Here is a 27,400-nt window from a genome sequence, read left to right as displayed (position 1 = left end):
GTGCAGTTGAACCCCTTCTTAGTTCCTGTGAATTTCCTGGTGCAGCACTTGGCATTGGAAATAATTGTCTTGCTAGGGAAGGTCAATGCCTGGCATTTTTGTGGTACAAGTTTCCACTTACCTGTTCCTGTCTGAATGTTGTCAGAGTCTCGCTGCGTATGGGAGTGCACCGCTTCATTTGTAGTGGAAATGAACGTTGTGCAGTCATCAGCTGATGTCCACAATTCCGATGTTATGATGGAAGCAAGGTCATTGATTGAGGTTGAAGGTGGTTGAGCCTGGGGTACTGCTCTGAGGAACACCCACAGTGAGCCCCTGGAACTGGCATTATTGGACTCTGTTAGTTCCTGATGCTTCTGTAAACCAAAGGTTGCTGTTATTGGCCCTTTTCAGGTCTTGTAGCACATTGGGTAGCATTTTTTTTCCATTTCTGTAGCAGTTGACTGAGTTGCTAACTTGACACTCAACCCAGCATGGATGGAAAGCATACAAGGAGCCGGCGGATTCGAACCCGGGACCATTCACCTCGAAGTGCAGTGCAAATGCCACTACACCACTGGCCGGTGATCCAAAGACTCTTTGAAGGTCAAAAATTAGGCATAAAGCTTGTTGCTTATGTTTGTTTTATTGCGTATTACAAGAGTAGAAAATGAACAAGAAAGAGGAATGAGAGAACAAAGAAAAGAAAAAGCAAAAATCAGCTGTGGACATTTCATATTCAAATTAATAGCCCTCCATCGATTGAGGTCGAACATGGATGTTGCTAGCTATCTATGTTGTTGGTGCAGTGCTGTCTGTGGCTGATGAGACCGTTGCGAGAATGGCAGACTCTGTTGCAAAGGTCAATTTTTAAGTGGTCTTGGCTCTGCTGGAGATGTGGCATTCCTTTCTAATGGCCCTTTGGTCTTCTGCTACTTTCAGGAATTTTGCCTTGCCTGACTTAAGGTGTTGTTTCAGGGTGCTTCTTCTCCACCTGGTGTGATCAGCTGCAAGTTCTGCCCAGGACTGATTGTGGATGTCCGGCATCTTCGTGTCCCGCTTGCAGACATCCTTGTAGCACAGTTGTCTTTTGGGATGTGGCAGACATGGCCCAGCCAGCACAGCCTGCTGGGCCTCGTGGATGCTAGGGAGGCTGGATCGAGAGACAACATCAGCATTGGGTACTCTGTCTCTCCAGGAGATGCACAAGATGTGACAACTGGCACCTTAAATGGAAGGTGTTGCGCCTTCTCTCCTGCTTAGCGTACGTTGTCCTGGTCTCGCTGGCGTACAGCGGTGTGCTGGTGACACAAGCACTGTACACTGCCATCTTTGTTTTGACTGAGAGACTTGTGGTGAGACAGGCAAGAGCTGTCGCAGCCTTCCTGGTGGCGCTTGCCAATTTCTGCGACAAGGAGAGGTTGTCACCTATCCCGGACCCCAGGTTTGTGAATGGTGAACAACATCCAGTTTGCAGTAATCTATGGTGGGCACCGATGCTGCCTCCGTGTCTTGTCCCAAGAAGTTGGTCTTTTTCAGGCTGATAGTCAGACGAAAGTTCCTTACAGGCCTAGGAGAAGCGATCCATCAAGATCTGGAGGCACTGCGGAGTGTGGGCTGTGACTGCTACATCATCAGCAAACAGCATGTCTTTAATCGTAGCCGCATGCACTTTGGTTTTGAGTCTGAGGCAGGCGAGGTTAACAAGCCTGCCATCTGATGTAGTGTGGAACTAGATCCCCTCTGTCGCTCTCAGAGCAAGATTGCTCCCCTCAAATCCATCATTTGGGAGGTAATCACAGACAGGGGGAAAACAGATGGAGAGATGGGTAGAATATTACTCTGACCTCTACTCTATCACCACCTCAGCCCCAGGCACCATTGAGTGCCTACCAACAATGGAAGAACTGGATGCCTAGCCAACCCTAGAGGACATGGGCAAGGACATGGGCAGCTTGGCCTCAGGGAAGGCATCAGACAAGGATGGGAGCACCCAACCCCCAAACTTGATCAAGAACTGCATGACTACCCTATTGCGCCCATTGCACAAAGTCCTCTATCAATGCTGGCAGGAAGGAGCTGTATCACAAGACATGAAGGATGCCAAGATCATCACGCAGTTTAGAGATAACAAGAATTCTAGTGATAACTATTAACTAGGTGACCAGAGTCAATCTGCTACTGAAAACTAAGAAGTTTCTAGAAAAATACAGAAGCAACTGTACTGTAATGACTGGAAAATATTTGTATATAGGTGATTATATAAAAATTTAAGCAAGCAAGGAAAATGATAAAAAAAAATCTCCAACCCAATCTAACTCCTGTAACAACCACAGCCACTTTCCTTCATGTGCGTATGACTTTAACTATTGGAGTGTTTGTTCCCTGATGGTCCACAATCCCTTATCCGAAATCCTTGGGGCCAGTTGCATTTCGGAATTCAGAATTTTTCGGATTTCAGAAAATTGATAATTATATTGGTAATTAACCTGTATCAGTGGGGGTGGACTTTAGGACCCGGGGGAGCCCCGGACCTACACACATCCTCCCGTATACTTTAAATCATCTCTAGTTCACTTATAGTACCTAATACAATGTAAATGCTATGTAAATAGTTGCTATACTGTATTGTTTAGGGAATAATGACAAGAAAAAAAGTCTGTATATGCTCAAACAATGAGTGCAGGGGAGAGAACTTCTGAGTTTACCGGATCCGTGCTCTTTTTGACATTTTCACAGTGAAATTTAACACAAAGTCAACAATGAACACAGAACGTATAGTTAATACACTAGTACATTTTATTTCCAGCAAAATCATTCAATAAAACATAAAAATATACAGCTTCAAATGAACCGAATCAAATACATGGTAAAATACTTATTGGAATAAATGTAGAACGTAAATACTCTAGGACACATACAGTTTCAAACTAAGCTAAGTACATACAGGTACCTCTAGTTAAGTTGCATTACGTCTGGCGAACAAAGTTAAATACTCTACAGATACCTGATGGGCCAGGAACAGGATTCTCAAGTTATGAAGCAGCACTACCCCAGACGGTGTTTTTAAAGACTTCAAGTGTCACCTGTCTTATTAACATAGGTTTATGTCTAAGTAATCTCTCTTTAACTACCATAATCTCTTGCTCACTGATAAGTGCACATTGTTCTTTCTGTTTCTTTAAACCATATACAGTGGTAGTTCTGACACCATCTTCTTCAGTATGACACTGCACAGACACACCACGATCAAGCTTCTGCAATAACTCCACTTTCTGCGTTATTGATAATGAAAGATGCTTCCTTCTCTTCTTCTCATTGTTACCCATAGGGGTATCTGCAGATCTTTTTGACATTTTCACAGTGAAATTAAACACAAAGTCAACAGTGAACACAAAATTTCAGTGAACAGCCAATGCACGTGTAACCAGTACGAGCGCTGAGCCACAACTGACGTCAGGCGGCCTCTGCTAGTGCTGCCACGTCACATCTGAGTGACATCAGCTGTTGGCGCGCCAAACAAGCCTTGTTATGACACGCTTCACACTCCATGAAAAAAACTTTGGTTTTCGGAGCTTTTCGGATTTCAGAATTTCGGATAAGGGATTGTGGACCTGTACTAACAACTTCAGTTTTACCAGCCCTCTTTAGTACCACTCTGAGACAAATGCTACCTTGAAGTCAAAAGTAGTCACACTCTCTAAGTTCTGGAATTCACCTCTTCGGTCCTTTTTGGACTAAGATTATGACAAGATCTGGTGTTGAGTGGTTTTGGCAACCAAAATTTGGGTTTCAGTGGGAAAACTATTGGTGAGTTCTTCTTTTTACTATTAGCCTTACCTTCCATCATTTGGCAGATGATCGACAGGTGACTGATTGGGAGGGAACTGGATTTGTCCAGCTTTCTAAAAATAGTGCATACTTGAGCAATTTTTCATATTTAGTTGAGCAAAATGTTATTACTGTAGGAAGAGTTTGGCTAGCATCACTGTTTGTTCGGAACTGAAGGTTTTCATTATTAGAAGCAGGATGTTTTCTAGTCTCTCAGCCTTTGCTGCATCCAGTGCTCTCTGTTGTTTCCTGGTGTCCCATGGAGTGAATCAACTTGGCTGAAGACAGACTTCAGTGATGCTGAGGGTCTCAGGACGAAGTCATTATTAATCATCCACTCCACTTGCTGAAGGAAACTAGCTAATCCACGAGCTCCAGACAAGGTACAGGAAAGCGCAGTGGGCCAGAGTTGATTGTGATAAACCTGGAAAACATTTGGAGATAACATTCAAACTTACAGCATCACACACTTGCTGCTCCATTTCCAGTTTGTTGCCTCAGGGTTTTTCACTACGTTCCAACATTTAGGGAACATGAAATCAGATTTGAGCAGAGTTAGAATTAGACTGCTTTAAAGATTGTAATCATGCCTTTGCAAAGAATGGTTGAGATTAGAATGAGGTACAGAAAGGATTTGTGATGAACAGAGTCAGAAATCCGACTTGAGTAACCTGAGGTATGCAAAGTTTAAGAACTAGGAAACCAATACTACAGTTGAATTATTCTGTTTGTGGAAAATGTTGACTAAATATAACTATTGGAGATCTGATACAGAAGATCAAAAACTTCCAAATGCTGGAAATCTGAGATATAACCAGACAATGGTGGAAGCACTTATCAGATCAGGCAAGAGGAAAAAGTTAGGTCAGAGAGCCCCGGTGAATTAACGCTGTACTTTCTTCCCACATTCTAAAAATAGATTGGTACATTCACAATTAAAAATTCAAGATTGATATTTTCATTCTTCAGTGCATAACTGTGGAGGAGAATGAAATGGTTGTTATTCTGGATCTGATGCAGCATAAAAAACACAATAAACATAAAAACACAATAATTGTAAATATAAACACAATGTACAAGTAATTGTTGAGTGTGGCTGGACATACATAAGATTAGCTTATATACATAGACTGATTGTATATACATACAGTGATGCTAGGTGTAAGAGTATCTGCACATAAAGTGACTGACAGGAAATGATAAAGTGACAAAGTGACTCTTGGCAAGAGGAACTCTTCTAGGTGGCAGCAGGGCACATGAGAACACAACAGGGCAGTGACACTGTCAGTGTAGGTATGAGGCGTGAAAGGTAGGCATAAACTGGATGGGGATGAAGGGCACCGAGAGGCTGTGGTGAGGATTGGCTGATGTGAATGCAGTAATGGCGGGCTGAGTTAATGGGGGGTGGTGTTGATCAGCCTGACGACTTGGGGGAAAGAAGTTATCTTTGAGTTTGGTGTTCCTGGCCTGGATGCTGCGTATCCTCTTCCATGGTGGGAGTGGGACAGACAGTCCATGAGCAGACTGGGCGGGATTCTTCAAGATATTGCATTGTACTCTGCAGATTACCCCAAGTGCGTAACGGAGTGGTAGTATCTGGGTGGTGTTGATCAGAAATCGGGGAGAATAAAATAGAACTAGAGGAGGATTAGTGTAAGTGGGTGCTTGATGGTCAGAACTGACTCAATGGGCTGAAGGGCCTGTTTCTGTGCTGTACGACACTGTGACTCTATAACATTGTGTTATGTGCTCCAGGGCTGTAGGGGGCAGCACGGTGCTGCTGCAGGTAGTCAGCCTCCTCACAGCTTTAGCAACCCCTGTTGAGTTCTGACTTTGGGCACTGTCTGTATGGAGTCTGGATCTTTGCCATTTGACCACGTGGATTTCCCCTGGGCTCTCCAATTTCCTCCTACGTTCCAAACACATGCTGGCTGTTAGGTTAATTTGCTACTGTAAATTACCCCTAGCGTAGAAAGCTGGTAGGGGAATTGCGGAGTATTAATTGGTAGGCGTGAGAGAGTTGGTTCTAGGGAAATCAGTAGGGATAAAGATATAAAGCTAATCTGTAAATGTCAAACGTACATCGAAACATACAATGGTTTGCGTCAAATCAAATCAGTGTGGATTGTGCCGGAGGCAGTGCCAGCATAGCCTCCCTACATCTGACTAACCCGAAGCCTAACCGTACGTCTTTGGAATGTGGAAGGAAAACAGAGCACCCAGAGGAAACCAGCACGGTCACGGGGGCAAGTATGAACTTTTTACAGACAGTGGCAGGAATCAAACCCCGATCGGTGAATGCTGGTGCTGTAAAACAGTTGCACTAACTGCTAGGCTACCGAGTCGCTGGCGATTTGGATTACGCTGAGAACCATCATGGACTCAGTGAGCAGAAAAGACTCCCTCTGTGCCATGAGGAAATATGGAAATAATATACACTGAGAGAATGAAAGCAGATTTTAAAAACTTTCCATAATGTATTCAAGAAAGAGTCATGCATAGTATATTAATTCAGTGGCCACTTTATTTGGTACATTTACCTGTGCTTGTTAATGCAAATAATCTAATCAGCCAATCATGTGGCAGCAACTCAATGTATAAAAGCATGCAGACATGGTCAAGTGGTTTAGTCCAAACATCAGAATGGGGAAGAAATGTGATCTAAGTGACTTTAACTGTGGAATGATTGTTGGTGCCAGACGGGGTGGTTTGAGTATCCCAGAATCTGCTAATCTCCTGAGATTTTCATGCACAAACCAATCTCTAGAGTTTACAGTGCGAGAAACATAAAGAAAATCCAGTGAGCAGCAGTTCTGTGGGTGAAAACATCTTGTTAATGACAGCGCTCAGAAGGGAATGGCCAGACTGGTTCATGCTGACAGGAAGATGACCGTAACTCAAATAACTATGTGTTACAGCCGTGATGTGCAGAAGAGCATTGAACTTTGAAGTGGATGGGCTAAGAAGCAGAAATTCATGAACATGTGCACTCATTGGACATTTTATTAGGAGCAGAAGATACCGAATAAAATGGCCACTGTGTAGATACATTAGCTCCTTGTAATCCTTAATGCCCAACCCCACATTTCATAATCAGTTTGTTATGTCCATTATAAATTTAATGGAGGATGATTCAAACTTATGAGAAAGTCTTTTTCTGCAGTAATAACTTAAATAATCAATTCTACACAGATCTGAACAAAGGCAACTTAAAATTAACAGTCATGCACCACACATCTGTTAGCTCCATTACTTACTGAGTATCATGTAATCCTATATCTCTGATTGCACATGGTGATATTATACTCCCAAGAGTCATGCCTGGGAACTTGTCCAAGCATATATCTTGGATATGGTTTAACTTTTTTTTTGTGAAGTCATTACTTTGTATATATAACCTGCAATTGTCAGTTAAGATTTGCTAAAAAAAAATGTTAAAATGTTCTTACTTGGGTTATAACAGTGGAAGATCTTGAGTGAACTTTTCAAAATTGAAATGTTGCAAGTACCTCTGAGATACATTCTCCTCAAGTAATCAATGAGAACCAACTGTCTGGCCCTCCCAGTGCTATTTCTGAGTGAAGTGACTGCTTTCCCTATCAGGAATAGAAATCTCCTCCAGACTCTCTGATAATCATTTAACACATTTAGGGTGTATGTGTATGCACTAATGAGTGTAATATGTATGACTCTTGTCTTGCCACTGGATCCAGATGGGAATTGGGAAGAGAGAGTGAGGCCAACGCTGCGCAACTCTCCCTCACTGAAATCCAAATCAAGCGCTAGTCTCGACACCATCTAAGCCGGCTGGTGGCATAGTGGCATCAGCTCTGGACTTCGGGGCGAGAGGTCCTGAGTTCGAATCCGGCTGGCTCCCGTGCATGCTCTCCATCTGTGCTGGGTTGTGCGCCGAGCTAGCAACTCAATCTAGTAAAAAGTACTAATGGTGTTGAGGTCTTCATCGATGACAATGGATGAGCCTTATGTATGATTCTGCGTGAAAGAAATCAGAGCTTCTCCTGAAACTCCCCATCTGTCATTTCTTCGTCTAAGCCCTTCTGTAGCCTCTCTACTTCCTCAAAACTACCTGTCTCACCAGCTATCTTCACATCGTCTGCAAACTTTATAACAAAGCCATCAATTCCATCATCTAAATCATTGACATACATCACAAAAAGCATCAGTCCCAACGTAGTCCCCTGTGGAACACCACTAGTCACTGGCAGCCAGCCAGAAAAGGCTCCCTTTCTTCCCACTCTTTGCCTCCTGCCAATCAGCCACTGCTTTATCCATGCTAGAATCTTTCCTGTAATACCGTGGGCTTGTAGCTTGTAAAGCAGTCTCACGTGTGGCACCTTGTCAAAAGCCTTCTGAAAATCCAAGTACACAACATCATTCAGTTCTCCTTTATCTATCCTGCTTGTTATTTCTTCAAATAATTCCAACAGATTTTTCAGGCAAGATTTTCGTTCGAGGAAACCATGCTGACTACGGCCTATTTTATCCTGTGCCTCCAAGTGCCCTGAGACATCATCCTTAATAACTGAGTCCAACATCTTCCCAACCACTGAGGTCAGACTAATTGGCCTATAGTTTCCTTTCTTCTGCCTCTCTCCCTTCTTGAAGAGTGGAGTGACATTTGCAATTTTCCAGTCTTCCAAAACCATTGCGGAATCTAGTGATTCTTGAAAGAGCCTTACTAATGTCTTCACTATCTCTTCAGCCACATCTTTCAGAACTCTGGGGCATACACCATCTGGTCCAGGTGACTTCTCTAACTTCAGACCTTTCAGTTTCCCAAAAACCTTCTCTCCAATAATGGTAACTTCACACACTTCATGACCCCTGACACCTGGCACTTCCACCATACTGCTAGTGTCTTCCACAGGGAAGACTGATGCAAAATACTCATTCAGTTGATCCGCTATTTTGTTATCCCCCATTACTACCTCTCCAGCATCGTTTCCCAGCGATCAAATATCCACTCTTGCCTCTCTTTTACACTTTACTTATCTGAAGAAACTTTTGGTACCTTCTTTAATATTATTGGCTAGCTTACATTCATATTCCATATTGTGTACTGCATGCAGGTGTTCTGGCCAGCCAGCCATGCACCAAGCACTCCACTGTTCATCCTTCTCCTCTCTGCTATCCTCATCAGAATCTTGTCCACCAAGTGTGACACAGTCTCTAGGAAGCTTGTATCTAGATCAACTTGTTATTTATTTTTATATATTTTAGAGATACAGCAGCATAACAGGCCCTTCCAGCCCAACAGAATCAGAATCAGGTTTAATATCATTGACATTTGTCGTGAAATATGTTACTTTACAGCAGCTGTACAATGCAATACATGATAAATACAGAAAAAACTGTGAATTACAGTAAAATGGTTAAGTTAAGTAAGTAGTGTATAAAAAGAAATAAAATAGTAGTGAGGTAGTGTTTATGGGTTCAATGTCCATTCAGAAATTGGATGGCAGAGGGGAAGAAGAGAGGAACAAGCTTGTGCCGCCCAGTTATACCTGTGTGACCAATTAACCCACTAACCTGTACGTCTTTGGAGTGTGAGAGAAAATCAGAGTACCCGGGGAAACCCACATGGTCATGGGGAGAAGGTACAAACTCCTTACGGATATCAATGGGAATTGAACCTGGGTCATAGAACATAGAATGTAGAAATCCACCGCACGTTACAGGCCCTTCAGCCTACAATGTTGTGCTGACCATGTAACCTACTCTAGAAAGTGCCTAGAATTTTCATATCGCATAGCCCTCCATTTCTCTAAGCTCCATTTACCTATCTAAGAGCCTCTTAAAAGACCCAATTGTATCTGCCTCCATCACCGCCGCCGGCAATGCATTCCACACACCCACCACTCTCTGTGTGAAAAACTTACCTCTGACATTCCCACTTGTACCTACTTCCAAGCACATTAAAACAATGCCCCCACATGTTAGCCATTTCAGCCCTGAGAAAAGGCCTCTCGCTATCCGCACGATTAATGCCTCTCATCATCTTATACACCTGGTCACTGGTGCTATAATAACATTATGTTAACCTCTATGTTACCATGACACCCCACTCTTACTTCCCCCAAAAAAATGACGTTGCATCTCCATCTTCACTGGCATGTGTATGCTTTGACCATTGCCTGACCAGACTGCAGTACTTGCCTGCCTGAGAGAAGAAAGGTAGAGTGTGCAGGAAGGAGTGGGTTGGATGGCACCATTTTCAGTCTGGTCAATTAGAAGAGATTATGGGTTGAGGGGGAGCTGTGACGTGTGAGGGTGGATTGAGTATGAGCATGCCATAAGTGGGTCCAGCCTTCCATTGATCACTAACTCTGATATGGTCACTCTGCTTATCACCCATCTTACCAATTTGACACCACCGATGCTGCTTTGCCTGTCCTATGAGATGAAGGGATATGTGTTGGTGAGCGTCTGATCATGCACTGAGATCATGCGGCTGACAGAGTTGAATGGCTGGCAGTCTATGCAAGCTGATTGATGGAGATCGTAGGCAAGAATGTGATGAGTACGTGGTGCATTGAGCCCTGCCTGAGACTGATGAAGCAGTTTGGGAGACTCAGCATTTGGCTGACATTGAGACCTGATCTTTTTGCAGCTGAAGGTCTCTCTGCTGCTCTACACTACAAACTCTTCAACAGCTGCTTCCTTGCACTGGCTTCTTGGCTTGTGCAGGATGCAGAGCTAGGCTGAGGAGTGGTAGATGGAGCTCAGTGTGGAAAAATGTGAAGACATTCTCGTTGGAAGGTCAAATTTGAAGGCACAATATAGGGTAAATGCCAGGATGGAGGAACAGAGGGATTGTGAGGTCCACGTCCACAGATCCCTCAAAGTTTGTGGACCAGTTGATAAGGTAGTTAAGAGGCAATTGGTGTGTGGTCTTTGTTCATCGGGGAATTAAATTCAAGAGCCATGAGGTATTGTTGCAGCTCTATAAAATTCAGGTTCGATCGAACTTGCAGTATTGTGTTCAGTTTCTGGGCACCTCATTATAGGAAGGCTGTGGAAGCTTTAGAGAGGGAGCAGAGGAGATTTACCAGGATGATAAAGCATGTGTTGAGGATTAGTTGAGTGAATTAGGGCTTTTCTCTTTGAAAAAAAGGATGAGAGAGGTGATTTGATAGAGGTGTACAAGATGATAAGATGCATAGATCAAATGCACAGGCAGAGGTTTCTTTTCCCCAAGGTGGAAAAGGCTAATACAAGGGGGCATAACTTTAGCATGTTGGGAGGAAAGTATAGGTGGCATGTCAGAAGCAGGTTTTATTTTTAACCTGAAAAATGAGTCATTATAGAGGCAGACACATTAGGGACATTTAAGAGACTCTTAAATAGGCAAATAAATGAAAGAAAAATAGAGGGCTATGTGGGAGGAAAAGGTTAGATTGATCTTAGAGTAGTTTAAAAGGTTGAATATTGTGGGCTGAAGGGCCTGTCCTGCACTATACTGTTCTATGTTCTACATTCTATTAGGCAGACCTCCTGGTCTGATGACAGCTTAGAACATCCTCTCTCACTCTCACAGACCAAGCTTCCAGCATTGCATCAAAAAATAGTAGCTCCCTCCTGTCTTGTGTATCCCCTGTATACATGGCCACCAGAATAACTGAGACATTCTGCCATTGTCAACATGCCCTCACTTTTTAAAGAGATGCAGGTTAGTTTTTACGATGTGCATTTTGCATCTGTCACATTCCTTACCCGTGTTCTCTCTTACTAACTGCCCCCTTCATGTTCCTCTGTCCAGATTCCTTCTCTCTCACTGCCCCCAATAACCAGCCAGTGCATAGTCTCTGCAACCTATTCTCACAGCTATCCTGGAATATCAGAAATTCAAGATTTAAGATTCAAGATTGCTTAATGTCATTTCCTGTACACGTGTAAAGGAGAACGAAATAATTGTTACTCCGGATTTGAAGCAGCACAAAAAAAACCCTACAACTGATAAAGAACGTAATAATAATTTTAAAAAACACAATAAATATAAATACCTAAGATAGCTTATATACAAAGTGTACATAGATTGAGTGTATGTCCATAAAGTGACATTAGTCTGTACATAAGGTGACTGACAAAGTAGTGGTGGGGTTGGTGGGTGGAGGTGTTGATCAGCCTTACTGCTTGGGCAAATTAACTGTTTCTGAGCCTGGTGGTCTTGCTGTGGATGCTACATAGCCTCCTTGCTAATAGGAGTGGGACAAACAGTCCATGGGCAGGATGGGCGGGATCCTTCATGATGTTACTGGCCCTTTTGAGCACCTTTCTGTATATACGTCCTTGCTGGTGCCAGTGATGCATTGGGCAGCTTTGACTACCTGTTGCAGAGTCTTCCTATCTGCAGCAGTGCAATTTCCATACCATGCAGAGATGCAGCTTGTCAGGATGTCTCCGTACTGTGCATCTGCAGAATGACATGAGTATGGATGCCCAAAATCCAGCTCTCTTCAACCTTCTCAGAAAGCAGAGGTGTTGGTGAGCTTTCTTGACTGTGTAGGATGTGTTCTGGGGCATTGAGAGGTTGTTTGTGACGTGCACTGCTATTGTCCCATAGCAGTGGTGTGATCACTCATCGAGAATTACGTTCTCCGAAGGGGTTATTCCCTTAATGGAGAATGTCTGTGTCTGACTTTGTGTAATGTGAGGAGGCTGATGCATGAGCTGCCACCAGACGTTCCTAGACAGATTGGGTTCATGTTCCTGTGTCATGGAATGGAGGACAACTGAGAAGCCTCCACTGCTGATGCCCTCCTCTGCCTTCACTGCCATTGTAATGTCATCATCTTCCACCAGCTCCACCGCCGTGGTCGTAGACGGATCATTCTTTGTCTGGAACCCCTCCCTTGACCTTACTGTCAAGGGTGATCTTACCAGGAGCTAACCTCCAGATGCCATTGCTTTCAGGGTCTCAGGAAATCACAAGCCTCTCCACCATGACCAGGTGGTGATCCTTAGAGGGACTATCCCATACTACTCCCTCTTACACTCTCTGCAATTTAGAATTAACTCGTTTCCGCTTTCAAAATCTGAAACCTTAATTCTGTTTCTTCTTTTACAGATGCTGCCTGACCTACTAGGTCTTGCCAGCATTTACTGTTCTATTTCAGATTTCCAGTATCTGAACTTGCAATTTTCATGCCCTACTCCTCATCTTTCCTTCCTTGAGAAGCTCCAAATCTTTAAGATCCATATTTCACCTACAACCCAACTCACCCATCTTCTCCAAGTACAGCTGCGAGTTACTTCGCCTCTTGAGACTTCACCTAAGTGTCTCAATATTTTTAAAGGGATTAACTAGCACCATCTCATATTAATGTCTTTTAAGGTGCATTATTTATCGCAAACCTGAAGTGTTGTGAAATTATATATTTTTTGCTTGCTGTTAAACAAGTGTTCAGGCTGTGCTGAAGAAACCACTCCCGAAAGTCATGACAATCAAATTAGACGATAACTTCCGAGGCCTAACGGAGGCAGCCAACAAACTGGAGAGCAAGCTGGTGGAATTTCTGCTTCAAAAGTGTAAGTTCAATTTCTGTTCATCGGTTTATCCAAATCAACTGGTTTTGTGCTCTAAGCCTTTAAAATGTGTTCCTGCTGGGAAGTAAAAGTGAAGGGGAACTTCTTCACTCAGAGGGTGGTGAGAGTGTAGAGCATCTGCCAGCAGAAGTGGTGGATGCAGGGTCTATTTTAACACCTAAGTGAAATGTGGTAGGTTACATGGATGGGAGGATTATGGAAGGCTATGGTCCTGCTGCAAGTACATGAGACTTAGCAGATTAATAATTCAGCACTGACTAGATGGGCTGAAGGGCTTGTTTCTGTGCTGTAGTGTTTTATGTGTCTATGACTCTATGAAGGAAATTGTAGATGCTGGAGTCAGAAACAAGAATCAAACTGTCAACGTCAAACAGAATTCATTATCAAAGTTTATATATGTCACCATATATTACTTGAGATTCATTTTCTTGGAGGCCTTTCTAAGAAAATGCCTGCCACAGCTTCTAACCTGCAAGTGGACCAACCTTAAGCCGCTGCTTCTATCTCCTACCTAGGAACAACAAACAGTTACTGTACTGTTAGGCCAATAGTCCAGACTACTCTTGCTCTATCAAACTTATTTCTTCCTACCTTGACTTGATCCTGCTCCCCCGGACGGTCCCTTCCCACTTGCATCCACAATACTTCTGATGCTTTCCATATTTTGACAGTTTTCAGTTCCCTCATCTCAACTGGCTCACCTTCACCATGGACACTCAATCCTTTTCCATCTCCACCCCACAACAGGAAAGTTTGAGGGCCCTTTGTTTCTTCTTTGAATGGAGGTTCAACCAGTCCTCTTCAACTAACACACTCATCCAATAGGCAGAACATGTCCTTGCGCTCAACAGATTTTCCTTAAATTCCACTCAGTTTCTCCATACTGGTTTTCCTCCAGGCACTCTGATTTCCTCTTCCATTCCAAAGACATACGGGTTAGGGTTATAAGTTGTGCTACGTTGGCACCGGAAGTGTGGTGACACTTGTGGGCTGCCCCTAGCACACTCCTTGGATTGTGTTGACTGATCATGTGAACAATGCATTTCACAGAACGTTTCACTCACAACACGCTGGAGGAACTCAGCAGGTCGGGCAGCATCCGTGGAAACGATGAGTCGACGTTTCGGGCCGGAACCCTTCGTCAGGACTGTAGAGGGAAGGGGCAGAGGCCTTATAAAGAAGGTGGGGGGTGGATGGGAAGGAGAAGGCTGGTAGGTGCTGGGTGAAAAACCAGTAAGGGGAAAGATGAAGGGGTGGGGGAGGGGAGGCAGGGAGGTGATAGGCAGGAAAGTGAAGAAGGAATAGGAGAAAACACAATGGGTAGTAGAAGGAGGTGGAACCATGAGGGAGGTGATAGGCAGCTGGGGGAGGGGACAGAGTGACATAGGGATAGAGGAAGAGAGGGGGAGGGAACTACTGGAAGTTTGAGAATTCTATGTTCATACCAAGGGGCTGGAGACTACCTAGACGGTATATGAGGTGTTGTTCCTCCAATCTGAGTTTAGCCTCATCATGGCAGTAGAGGAGGCCATGTATAGACATATCTGAATGGGAATAGGAAGCAGAGTTGAAGTGGGTGGCTACTGGGAGATCCTGTCTGTTGTGGCAGACGGAGTTGTACTACACAGTTTAAAAAAATACAGTGAAATGTGCCATTTGTGTTGACAACTAACACAATCTAAGGATGTCCTGGGGGAAGTCCACAAGTGTTACCACCCATTCTGGAGCCAACATAGTATGCCCACCATGTTCGGCAGAACAAGCAGTCAAAACAAAACAACAGCAAAACAAGCTCCTTTCTCACTCACTCACAATCTCTGACACTAGTGTTACCTTTCTGGATCTGTTATTCATCACCCCAGGAGAATGACTAGCCACCAGCACCTTTTCATCCCCACAGATACTTGACCATAAATCTTCTCACCCTGGTCCCTGGCTCCATTGCGTTTGTTCTAATAATAATGCCATCTACTCCGGTGCCACTGAAACGTCCTTTTTCCTCAAGCATGTCTTCTCCTTTTCTATAGTGGATGGAGCTCTCAACTGCATTTCCTCTATTTCCTGCATGTCTACTCCCACCCTTTCTCTGCCGGGGCAGAACAAAGATAGAGTTCCCCAACTACTCACATTCCACCCCACCAGCCTTCACTTTCAATGCTTTATCTTTTGCAATTTCTGCCTGCTCCAATGCGATCACGTCACTAGTCTCATTTTCCTCTCTTCCTATCCTTCAGATTTTCCCATGGACTCCCTGGTCCACTTGTACTTCCCCATCCACCACTCCCCATCGTACGGCATCTTCCCATACAACACCTGTCCATTCACCTCTTCCATTCCAACCAGCCAGGGATCCAAACCATCATTCCACGTGAAACAGAGATTTCTTTGCACTTCTTTGAATCTGGTGCACTGCATTTGATGTTCTCATCCACATTAGAGAAAGCAAGAGCAGATTGGGCGTTGACTTTACAAAATACCTGGGTTTGTTGCCACCTACAGAATCCAAAACACTGAATTCCTCAACTTCAGATAACTAGTTTTTCCTTTCTATTTGCTCTTGATATTCTTTTCCCCCATGATTTCAATTTCAGTTGTATATTATCCAGCTGCTCATGGTGTCCCTTGTGGTTAGATCACCCATATTTCACAACATGAGCAACTCATTACATACACTCACTTACTGCTCGTTGAAGCAATGAACGTCCTCCGTCTCTGGTGGTGTTCAGGGCTTCCTTCATCATGTCCTTTCGGGTTTCACTGCTGAGAGTCATGCAAGTCCTGGGTGGAGGCTCAGGAATACCATTGCACTCAGATGTTGAAGGGTTCTTCATTACTTTGTTTTACCAGTCTGAATTGTCAGTCCTGAGCTGAACCCCTAAACCTGGAGGACTGGTGAATCAGTCTTAGTCTGTCCTCTACCCTTTGACCTGTTTGGCTTGGGTGACCCCACGAGGGCTAAAGCTTAAACCCTGACTCCAGCTGACATAGCTCTCTTGGTCATTGAGGCACACAAGCCTCCAAGCCATGACAAAGCTGTGGTCCTCTTGGAGGCACATCCACTCAGTGGCCACTTTATGAGCTACCTCCTGCACCTAATAAAGAGGCCACGGTGTATGTTTGTGGTCTTTACTGGCATTCACTTTGTTTGACCCTAGTTCTCTACTGAGACTGGTTTGCTTTTCTCTCTCTCCCTCTCTCACTTTGTCTCCCTCTCTCTTTCTCTCCCTCTCTCTCTCTCTCCCTCTCTCCCTCTCTCCCGCTGCCCCTCTCCCTTCCCCCTCTCCCTCCCCCTCCCCTCCCCTCTCCCCTCCCCTCCCCTCTCCCCTCCCCCTTTCCCCTCCCCCTTCTGTCAAAATTGTTAATTGTTCATTTTCTGTAAAAGCTAATGATTAATCTGATGAAAGCTCACCAACTCTGTTTTACCCTCCAGTCTGACTTCTTGAGAATTCCCAGCATTTTCTGCTTTTGAAACAATGTTATATTAAGCATGAAATGACAATATTTAATGAGGCATTGGAGACTAGTTATTAAATGTTTTTTCTTATAGATTGCTGCTGAAATAGGTTTTAATGATATAGGTTCACATAATATCCAGCATTAACACGTGCTGGTAGCTTAGCAAAAGTTAAGCAGAATCAGAGGGGTAAGAGGAAAAAAGGATCAGCCATGATTGAATGGTGGAGCAGACTCGATGGGCCAGATAGCCTAATTCTGCTCCTTTGTCTTACGGTGTTATGGAAAGAATTTAGGAACATTCTGCTTTACCCTTGGCATTGAAGTGACCTTTCATCCTAAGAATAACACACACAAAATACTGGAGTAACTCAGCAGGTCAGGCAGCATCTATAGAGAGAAATAAACAGTTGACGTTTCGGGCCAAGACCCTTCATCAGGTCCTGATGAATAGTCTTGGTCTGAAACGCCGAATGTTTATTCCTCTCTATAAATGCTGCCTAACCTGCTGAGTTACTCCAGCATTTTGTTATTCAGGATTTCCAGCATCTGCAGAATCTCCTGTGTGTGCTTTCATCCCAGGATTCAATCTTTGCAGTTTGTTGGCCCTTCTGAAAAGCATATTTATATTCTCACAGGAGAACAGTAGATAATACTTTGCTGTGTTCTCACCCCATCTTAATGCCCCAAAATCTCCTGAAATCTATGCAAGGTTCAAACAAAACCCTAGTAGCCTAGACTTCTGTATAATGGAAAGCCTCTCTTGACTGAGTTAATATGTATATCACTGGTCAGCAATGTTTATTCAGTATATTTATTGCCTTCAGCATTACATTAACACAGAACATAGAACAGCAGTGCACAGTTCAGGCCCTTCGGCCCATTATATTGTGACAACCTATAAAAGCCTACTCAATGATTAATCTTCCTTCCTAAATAGCCATAACCCACCATTTCTCTTTCATCCATGTGCCTAAGAATCTCTTGAATATCCCTAATGTATCAGCCTCAACCATTATGGTTGGCAGTGTATTCCAAGCACTTAGCAGTCTGGGCAAAAAAAAACTTACCTCTGACATCTCCCTTAAACGTTCCTCCAGTCACCTTGAAACTAAACATGAGAGATTACAGTTTATTGAATGATATCAACACTCTTCTGTGGGGATGGACAGGAAGCCACCTCAGTGGATGAAGCAGACTTGGAGAAAGAAGTGTATGTTACCAGTCATCGCTACCCTACTCACTATGGCTCTATTATCCTTCCAGTTACAAAACTCACAAGACTAATGAAACAATTTCATTGGGCAGCTCTCCCAAGTGTTTTCCTCATGATGACATCCCATCTGGGCACTCATCACACCCTAGGTGTTCACTGAACCAATTGTCGTGGCAGTGGGTGTCTGGGGCAGTTTATAGGCAAGGCCCAGCTCCTGAAGATTTCTGGCCATGCACGGCTCAAGTTCAGATATACAGTATTTATACACGTACATTGAAACATGCAGTGAAAAGCGTCATTTGCATTAACAACCCACGCCTGCTGTGGGGACCCAAGTGTTGTCATGCATTCCAGCGCCAGCACAGCATGCTGACATAGAAAAACACAGAACACAACAAGCAACGACAGTGAAACAACGCGCACAAAATACTCCAGGAACTCAGCAGGTCAGGCAGCATCTGCGGAAAGGAATAAACTGTCGACGTTTTGGACCAAGACCCTTCATCAGAGAAAACTCTGAGTTTCTCCAGCATTTTGTGTGTGTTCCTCTGGCTTTCCAGTATATGCAGAAACTCTTGAACAGCAAAACAGCCCCTTCCTTCCCTCCCTCCCTCCCTCCCTCCCTCCCACACAAACAGGCAGTCCTCCAACTCCAGGACAGGGCTACAGTCTCCAGTCACCAGGCTTCAGCTATTGTACTTTGACATCCTGACTTCTGATTGATCTTTGAGCTCCAATCTTCGATTTTTGGTAGCAAGAGGATTAAATGGACCGATTTTTTTTTCTCTCTCATGACACATCTAGCATACAATCAAAATTATTTGGCAGCATTTAATATGAAGCTGAACACTTGATCCAATGATAAAATCTTTAAAACGATTTGGAGGTGGCCCCTTCACAAAGTGTACAGCCTGTGGTCCAAAGGAAGGCTCGGGATATCGAATGAGCAATGCTGGGTGAATCAAAATGACTCTGGGATCCTGCCCATCCTTTGCTCTTTACAAATGTTTCCACTAATGAGCTTCCCATCTGATTCTGATAGGAATAATGATTGCTTAAGTAGTCATCCACCCAGAACTCATCGCGCATTCTGGCAGAAATAGCCCCAGTGTGATTATTTTCAACCGTGAGTTTCACTAAAATCAGCTTGAATGAATCCAACTTTGTAAGTATTAGAATTGACACATCTCTAACAATAAGTTGATGGATAAAAGATGGAAGTTCCTTTTAGCCCATTTAGCACAGAGATTTGGAAGGAGCCTGCAGCCTTCCCACCTCAGACTTCATCGGAATCTATGCGTTGCCTCTAATTCTCTAGCAGACATCCATTCCTCACATTTGGCACTTACGACTTCCCAACTTTCTAGTCTAAGTTCTGCCTGTATCACAGGACAACCACAGCAATCTTTTCTGAATTCTGCCTGTATCACAGGACACCCACAGCAATCTTTTCCAAATGGTCTCATCACCTGGAACAGGCTCAGCCCTGTGGAAAGCGGAAAGGCAAAATTTTACCCACCCTTTGTTACACCTCCATCTGCAAATCAGTCCTCCAGCTTTTCTAAATTGCCTGAACAGATTGCAAAATAGACTTGGATTAGGAATGGTCTTTGGCCCATTTTCTGTCGTCATTTGATACCATGATTGCAATCACAAATACCATTAGGGCTGCTGGACAAATTTCCTGTCAGGAGCAGGACGCCGTTTCTTTATTCTCAAATGTGAGCCACTTGCAATCAGCGTACATCCTGGAAAGTGGGTAAATTGCAGGAGGCAGACAACGGAGCACTGAAGTGGTTTCATTTCATCTGCCTGCTGTCTTACTGGTCTAACTAGCTGTGTAGCCATGATCAGGTTTTCAGAGTTTCAGAACATTTACCAGCTGGAAAAGCGCCTTGGTGAGCATTCGTTACCGCAGGGAGGAAGGGAATAGATGCTGGCAAGGCCGCACATACATTTGTCTGCACACTCAGTGTTGTAATCAACACCTGTGGAACTGGCTTACTGTAAGCCAGACAAACAACCAACACATTACAAATTGCATTAGCCTTCACTGGCCTCTTGTGGACAACATCAGGGAGCTGCCAACTGAGTTTTTTTTTCCCGTCCCAGTTGAAATGGAAGTTAAAATGGTTCTCCCTACAAAAACAGAAATGCTGGAACAACTCAGCCAGTCAAGCAGCATCTGAGGAAAAAAAAAGACACCAGTTAACATTTTGAATCAATGACTCTTCCTCTTTACAGCAATCTTATTTACTCTTTGTTAATGAGAGCATTCTAATCACACAAAACCGCGTTCATGACCAGATAGCGAAGCAGTTAGCCCAATGATATTACAGTTTGGGGTGTCAGAGTTCAGAGTTCATTCCCAGCATCCTCTGTAAGGCGCCTCAATACGTCCTCCCCATAGAATGTGAGAGTTTTTTTCTGGGTGCTTTGGTTTCCTCCCACAGTGCAAATGTACTGGGTAGGTTAATTGGTCGTTGTAAATCGTCCCATGATTAGGTTGAAATTGGAATTGTCAGGGTTGCTGAGTGATGTCGCTCGGAGGGCTGAAATGGCCTATCCACTCTGTATTTCTAAATAAAATAAAATATACCAAATCCATGAGCTGTTGCTAATTGCAGTTAGTCTGTGATTAAGCAAGTTCTTTGACTCATTGTTGATAACCTTAACCATGTGTAGTCAGTATTTACAGCCTTAAAGGAATTCGCACACTTGGATCTTCTGTTCTTCTCAAACGGAGTAAGAATGAGTCATCCTCAACCACAAGGGACTACCGAAGAAGGAGAAGGTGAGTGAAATACAACACACACAAAATGTTGGAGGAGCTCAGCAGGCCAGGCAGCATCTAAGGCGGGAAATGAGCAATCGACCTTTAGGCCTGAGACCCTTCATCAGGACATCAGCGAAATGCATCAGTCTAAAGGATTTCAAACTGTGAAATTGTTCTGTCGAAATCAAACTGAAACCTGCAAAAACACGTGAAGCTGACAAGATGGAGGAAAGACAAGCTTGCAGGATGTTCTTGACAGATATTTGCGTCCACCAACAGCTTTTGTTCCACCAGAGTTAATAGACCACTTCTTGACTGTTTAACATGCTGAGATAGAAATCTGGATGGGGATCCTTTTTGCATCCACTGCAAGTGACTGAGGAGAAATTTCTCCACCACTGTCTACAATGTACTAGATATCCAATGCTTATGTTCTCAACTACAATTTGCTTTGCTGGGGATGGGCTGCTTTTCATTCAGTTTATCATTTCTATTCATATCGGTGGGGTAGCTCACCCTTTCCATTATGAGTAGCCAGCTGTGTCCCCCACCTCAACCAGCTGCAAGAGGTGAATCAATTGGCATTTGAATTTAGGTTTGTCACTGTGTATCCATTCAGTTATCATTGCAATCTACCCTGAATCAACTGAAACAATAGGGATTAAAGAACTTAAAATTTAAGTCTTTTACCCTGGTTTAAAAGCTGGTTTAGCTGAAGCAGTTATTGCCTGCAATAAAAGTCATTGACTGCACTTCCCCAAATGAGCCTGCTGTACCAAATTTCCTCTGGCCGAAACAGGCAACTCTCACAGAGGGCTCACAGGGAAGTTGGGGGCGATGATGGGCAACATTTCAGAATGAGAGATCGTCACGTTTAAGACAGAGATGTGAAGCAACTTTTTCTCTCAGACGGTGGTGATTCTTTGGAATGCTCTATGCGGAGACCTCTGAAGATGGAGTCATTGAAGACATTCAAGGCAGAGGTAGATCTCTGATATAGGAGAGCAGAGAGTTATGAGGAATTGGCAGGAAGGTGGAGCTCACTTGACCAGGATCAATTGAGTAGTGGGACATCTTGGAGGGCTGTGTGGAAACAGACACTTCAGTCCAACTCATCAACATCGGCCAGGGAACCAATCTACACTACTTCCATCTGCCTCCATTTGGCTCATATCCTGTCTAAGGCTTTCCTATCCGTGTACCTGTCCTAATGTCTTTTAAGCATCTTCTCTGGCAGCTCATTCTCTACACCAACCAGCTTCTGAGTTAAAAACTTGCCCCCATGATCCCCTTTAAATGTTTCACCTATGCCCTCTAGTTTGAGGTTCCACTACCCTGGGATAAAAGCGACTGTTGCTGCCCGCCCATAATTTTATAAACCTCTACGTAGTAATCCCAAACCTCCTTTGCTCCAGCCTATCTAACCTCTCCTTTGAAACTCAAACCCTATAGACCAGGCAAAATTTTTGTAAATCTTTCCTACAGCCTCTCTGCTCTCAGTTCTTATGTTCTTGTGTTTCTCTGTAGTCCTTTGCAGGAGTGGGTGGGACACATATGCCCAATATTTCTGGAGTCATATTTGCAACTATATCACTTTTGATTCATGAACATGTGAGGAATTGACCTTCTAATTTTCCCAGCTTCATCCCTGCACTTTAAATCCATTTCACTCCATCCTTCATATCTTAGCTTATCCTCCCAATGGTTCCGGCTGTCATTGGAAACTGTAAAACTCTCAAACTGCTCGAGCCTCATTTTGAGTCGATGCAAAGAAAAAGGCAGATGGAGCTTAGAATTTTTTTTTTAGATTATGAGGACACACAGTCCTCTTTTATTGTCATTTAGTAATGCATGCATTAAGAAATACAATGTTCCTCCAGAATGATATCACAGAAACACAAGACAAACCAAGACTGAAAAACTGACAAAAACCACATAATTATAACATATAGTTACAACAGTGCAAAGCAATACCATAATTTGATAAAGAACAGACTATGGGCACAGTAAAAAAAAATCTCAAAGTCTCTCGAAAGTCCCATCATCTCACGCAGACGGTAGAAGGAAGAAAAACCCTCCTTGCCATGAACCTCCAGTACTGCAAACTTGCCGATGCAGCATCCTAGAAGCACCCGACCACAGCCAACTCTTGAGTCCATCTGAAAACTTAGAACCTCCGACTAGCCCTCCGACACCGAGCACCGAGCACCATCTCTGCCGAGCGCTTCGACCCCGGCCCTGGCCGCCAAGCAATAGGCAAAGCCGAGGATTTGGGGCCTTCCCCTCTGGAGATTCTCGATTGCACAGTAGCAACGGCAGCGAAGCGGGCATTTTAGAAGTTTCTCCAGATGTTCCTCTGTGCTTCTCACGTCTGTCTCCATCAAATCAGGATTGTGCACGGTAGCTACTTAACAAATACCGATATCATTCCCGAGCGGCCGCATGTGCTTTGTCGCGTCGCCATCTTCTCCTTCCTTCCTCTTGTGTATTGTTATGTCTTGTTATTTAATTCAGTATGATGAGATGAGTCTGTGCTGTCTTAAGATTTGTTTGGGCTCTTTCTCATCCTAAATAACCTCATTCCATCCCTATCTACTAAAAGATCTGCTCTTTTAAAGTTGCATGAAGGAGATCACAGGAGGCCAATGGGGTGAATGGCTTCTTCCGTGCTCTAACTATCTATGATTCTATGCTGCCATTCAGTCTACCGTCCCATACTAGCTCTTTGCAAAATTTTGTGACACGTCTCTGCTCTAAACCCAAAGTATTTATCCAGTTCTGCCTTTAGTCTCTTTCTACTGGCAATGCATCAAACCTGTAACATCTCAATTCCTCACTCCGCGCCCCCCCCCCCGCCCCCAGTACAGATCTCCACATCTCCCCATCTGCTTCTTCTGGCAATTATCTAACATGTATAAATTGGATCTCTCTCATGTTAACGTACAGTGGGGACATCCGTGGTAAGCCTTGTGTTTTCACAGATGGTTTATATGATCATTTGCCGCAACACTGGAGATGTAACCTTTGACCCTTTCCATTCCCAGTTACTGCCCATCTAACACTGAAGTTTTGTCAAATGGGTAGGAGAAGCCTTGTCGAAGTTTAACTCCTTGGTTCCACTATGTCTGCATACACTCCAGCATTTTGTCTTGGTTTGGATACTCGGCTCTCTGGTTTATTCTGTCACATTCACACTTGGCTTTCTTTGTGTGAAAGCAGAGTAGCACTTCAAATGGGAAACTATACTCTTTCCCCTGTCCAATCTAAGCTCCCTCATCATCCGTTGGTGCTATTAATGAATACATGCATAATGCTTACAGCATCACTAACGGACATGTTTGCAGCAACGCTCTCTGAGAGGAACATCAGCAGCAGGCACACTTACCAGGAGGGAACATCAGCAACTTCCTATGTGTTCCTATGTTTGACGTTTGAAAAATTGGGCCTTTCTTATTTGCTCAGTGATTAACAATAGGATCCATTCAAGCTCAGAGCAGAATTGTCTCTGATGGAGGTATCATAAGCAATTACAAAATAAACAAGCTTTAGTCACTTCTTTCTATTCATTTATGGGATGTGGACATTGCTGGCTGGATCAGTATTTATTGTTCATTCTTAATTGATCACAGAGCCATGTAAGAGGGGCTGCTAAGAGTTAATTGTTGGGTCTGGAATAAGACTAGGTAAAAATTCCCTAAAGGGACATTAACCAACCAGATGGGTTTTTAATTACAATCTGATCACCATTTCCAAGACTTTAAATTCCAGATTATTCCTATCACTTGTATTTAAATTCCCCGAGTACCCATGCAGAATTTGAACTCTTGGCCCTGGACCAATAGCCTAGCCTCCTGATGTTGGTTCAATAACTTAACATTTGATCTCTGACCATATACTGGATAAACGTTGATAAGGATGTGGAGAACTCTCCTGTTCTTTGAATGGTGACCTCTCATTTACCACCCCCTGAGACCTGATTGAACCTTTCACCTGAAAGATGCCAACCCAGACAGTGCAGCATTCCCTCGGCACTTCATGTAAGTCACACATTCAAATTTCTGGAATAGTGCCTGAATATACTGTATAACATAACAGTTTGAAGATGAAAGCTGCCAGTGAGCCAATTTCAAGTCAACTCCATAAAAGATACCTTAGAACAAGAAACTCCTTCCCTCAGCCCCACCACCATCTTGCTGCCAACCCTCTCTCTTGCTCCACACACCACAGCATCTATGTGATAAATCTCCAGTTTCCACTATAACTATTCTGCATTTGCTGAGCTGGATCATTAATCCCATGCCAGTTACTGTTATTTTTGGAGCCGTTTCATGCAATGGACTTCAGCCAGTGTTACCACAGCCCTGGAGCCAAATACAGATGCAGCCAATTTTCCTTCCAAGACCCAGTCTCCTTCTACTGACTGAACTCATCGGGAGACAGGAAGAAAAACTTTTATTTACCCTGTGCCTTTCCCAATACGAGGACGCCTGAATCACTGTGAATGTTTATGAAACCTAATCACTGCTTTGATATGGGGCATGTTGCAGTCAGTTGGAACACAACGAATTCCCACAACAGATAACTTGTTGTAGACACAAGAGACTCTGTAGATGCTGGAAATCCTGAGCAATGCACATAAAATGCTGGAGGAACTCAGTAAGACAGGCAGCATCTATTTCCAAGGTAATAAACGGTCAACACTCCAGGCCGAGATCCCTCCTCAGGACTGGGAAGGAAGGGGGCAGAAGCCAGAATAAGAAGGTTGGGGAGAGGAGGAGAATTACAAACTAGAAGGTGGTTAGCTGAAGCCAGGTGAGGGGGAAGGTGGGTGGGTGGGGAAAGGGGGTCAAGTTAGAAGCTGCAGAGTGGTGGGTGGGAAAGGTAGCGGACTGAAGAAAATCTAATAGGAAAGGACAGTGGACTATGGAATAAAGGGAAGGAGACAAGAACCAGAGGGAGATGATGGGCAGGTGATGAGGGTGGGGGAGAAGAGAAGGGGTAAGAAAGTAATCAGAATGGTGAAAAGGAAAAGAGATAATATGGGGGGGGGAGTGTAATTACCAGCAGTTTGAGAAATCGATTTTCATGCCAACAGGTTGGAGGCTACCCAGACAGAATATAAGATGTTCCTTCTCCAGTCTGAGCAGTTAGCTATGTTGCTTGAGTCACAAGTGCTGGTCAGGAGATCATAGAGGACCTCCACAACAGTCCCATGGGCTGTGTTAGGCACTGCTGAGTGCCTGTATGGACGCTTGTTTTAATGTCCGATGAGATCTCAGATGATACAACGCTCAGAAAGACGTAGGCACGCCGAGTGTTACGTCCCTACCTCGGGAGAGGCCTTTCGACTTGTGAGAGGACCTTGCCCTACCGTTTGCTGTTTGTACCTCGCACCCTCATTTATTTTCTCTGCTTATCCACACAGGGGCCAGAAACATCACTCTGGATGCAGAAACCTCCCATCCGACCCTGGAAATCACCGCCAAGGGCAAAGCGGTTTCAGTCAGAGAAAATCCCCTGGTCGTTCCCCCAAACCCAAAGCGATTCACTCACGTGACCATCGTGTTGGCCTCTGAGGGGTTTAACACAGGGAAGCATTACTGGGAAGTGACCGTGCAGGATAAATCCAATTGGAGTGTGGGTGTCGTGAAGGAGTCCATGCCTAGGAACGAAAACAGCAATCTGATGAACAGCCCGTGGGCCTGGTCGGTGGCCTCCCAGCAACCACGGTACCTGGCGTGGCACAACAGTATGTCCACACCCCTGAACGTGAGCCAGCTGCAGAAGCTTGGTGTGTTCCTGGACTATGAGGCGGGTCAGGTGGTCTTTTACGATGCCAGCACCATGGCACAGCTGTACACGTTTTCCGAGACCTTCGCCGAGACTATCTACCCGGCCTTTAATCCAGGGAACAGCAGTAATAAGGAAAAGAACGCTACTTTGATCATACATGATGTTGGGAGTGGGTAAAGAAGTCAAGAGTTAGACAAGCTAAAATTAGAAGAGGAATGGAGATTGGGTGGAGCACAAGTCTAGAGCAGATGTGATCTCTGTTCCCCCCTACCCCAACCTTTTCTCCCTTCATCTACTTCCATCTATTACTCAGCTGCCTCTGTCTCCCACCCCTCCATCTGTCCATCATCCTACACCCCTCCTCAGTCCACTAATCACCTACTGCCCCTGCCTCACCCCTCCCCCTTCTTTTTATACTGGTTACCTCCCCTTTCCATTCTCAATTCTGTTGCAGGCTTTCAACCTGAAATATTGACAATTCCTATTCTACCCCCACCAACCCTCCAACAGATGTGGTCAACCCAATGAGTTCCTCAGCAGTTAGCTTGTTATTTGCTCCGGATTCTAGTCTTTTGGGTCTCTAATCTCTGCCTCAATTTCAGCCTGTAGACTTTATCTCTTCCTTGCATCCCGATACTTTATTCTAAAATTCCTTACATCTCCAGAATCAACTTTATTTGCCATATACTGTCCATTTACATGTATTAAGACTTTGCTGTGGTGTGTTAGTTGGGGCATGACATGCAACAAAAACAGCATTCAACAGCTTTAAAGAATAAAGAATT

General features: G+C 44.1%; 1 protein-coding gene across 1 annotated transcript in view; it reads left to right on the top strand.

Moving 5' to 3' along the window:
• Positions 1–26,792, top strand: part of LOC134345997 (E3 ubiquitin-protein ligase TRIM39-like) — a 66,294-nt gene extending 39,502 nt beyond the window's left edge. The window contains exons 5-6 of the mRNA XM_063047336.1: positions 13,232–13,359; positions 26,248–26,792. Coding sequence (XP_062903406.1) covers positions 13,232–13,359; positions 26,248–26,792 — 673 coding nt within the window. The remainder of the gene's footprint in view (positions 1–13,231; positions 13,360–26,247) is intronic.
• The last annotated feature ends 608 nt before the right edge of the window (positions 26,793–27,400 follow it).

This window comes from Mobula hypostoma, chromosome 4 (genome assembly GCF_963921235.1).
Source record: "Mobula hypostoma chromosome 4, sMobHyp1.1, whole genome shotgun sequence".
Classification (NCBI taxonomy): Eukaryota; Metazoa; Chordata; class Chondrichthyes; order Myliobatiformes; family Myliobatidae; genus Mobula; species Mobula hypostoma.
Note: the sequence above shows the minus strand (reverse complement) of the source record. Positions and strands in the feature narration are given on the sequence as shown.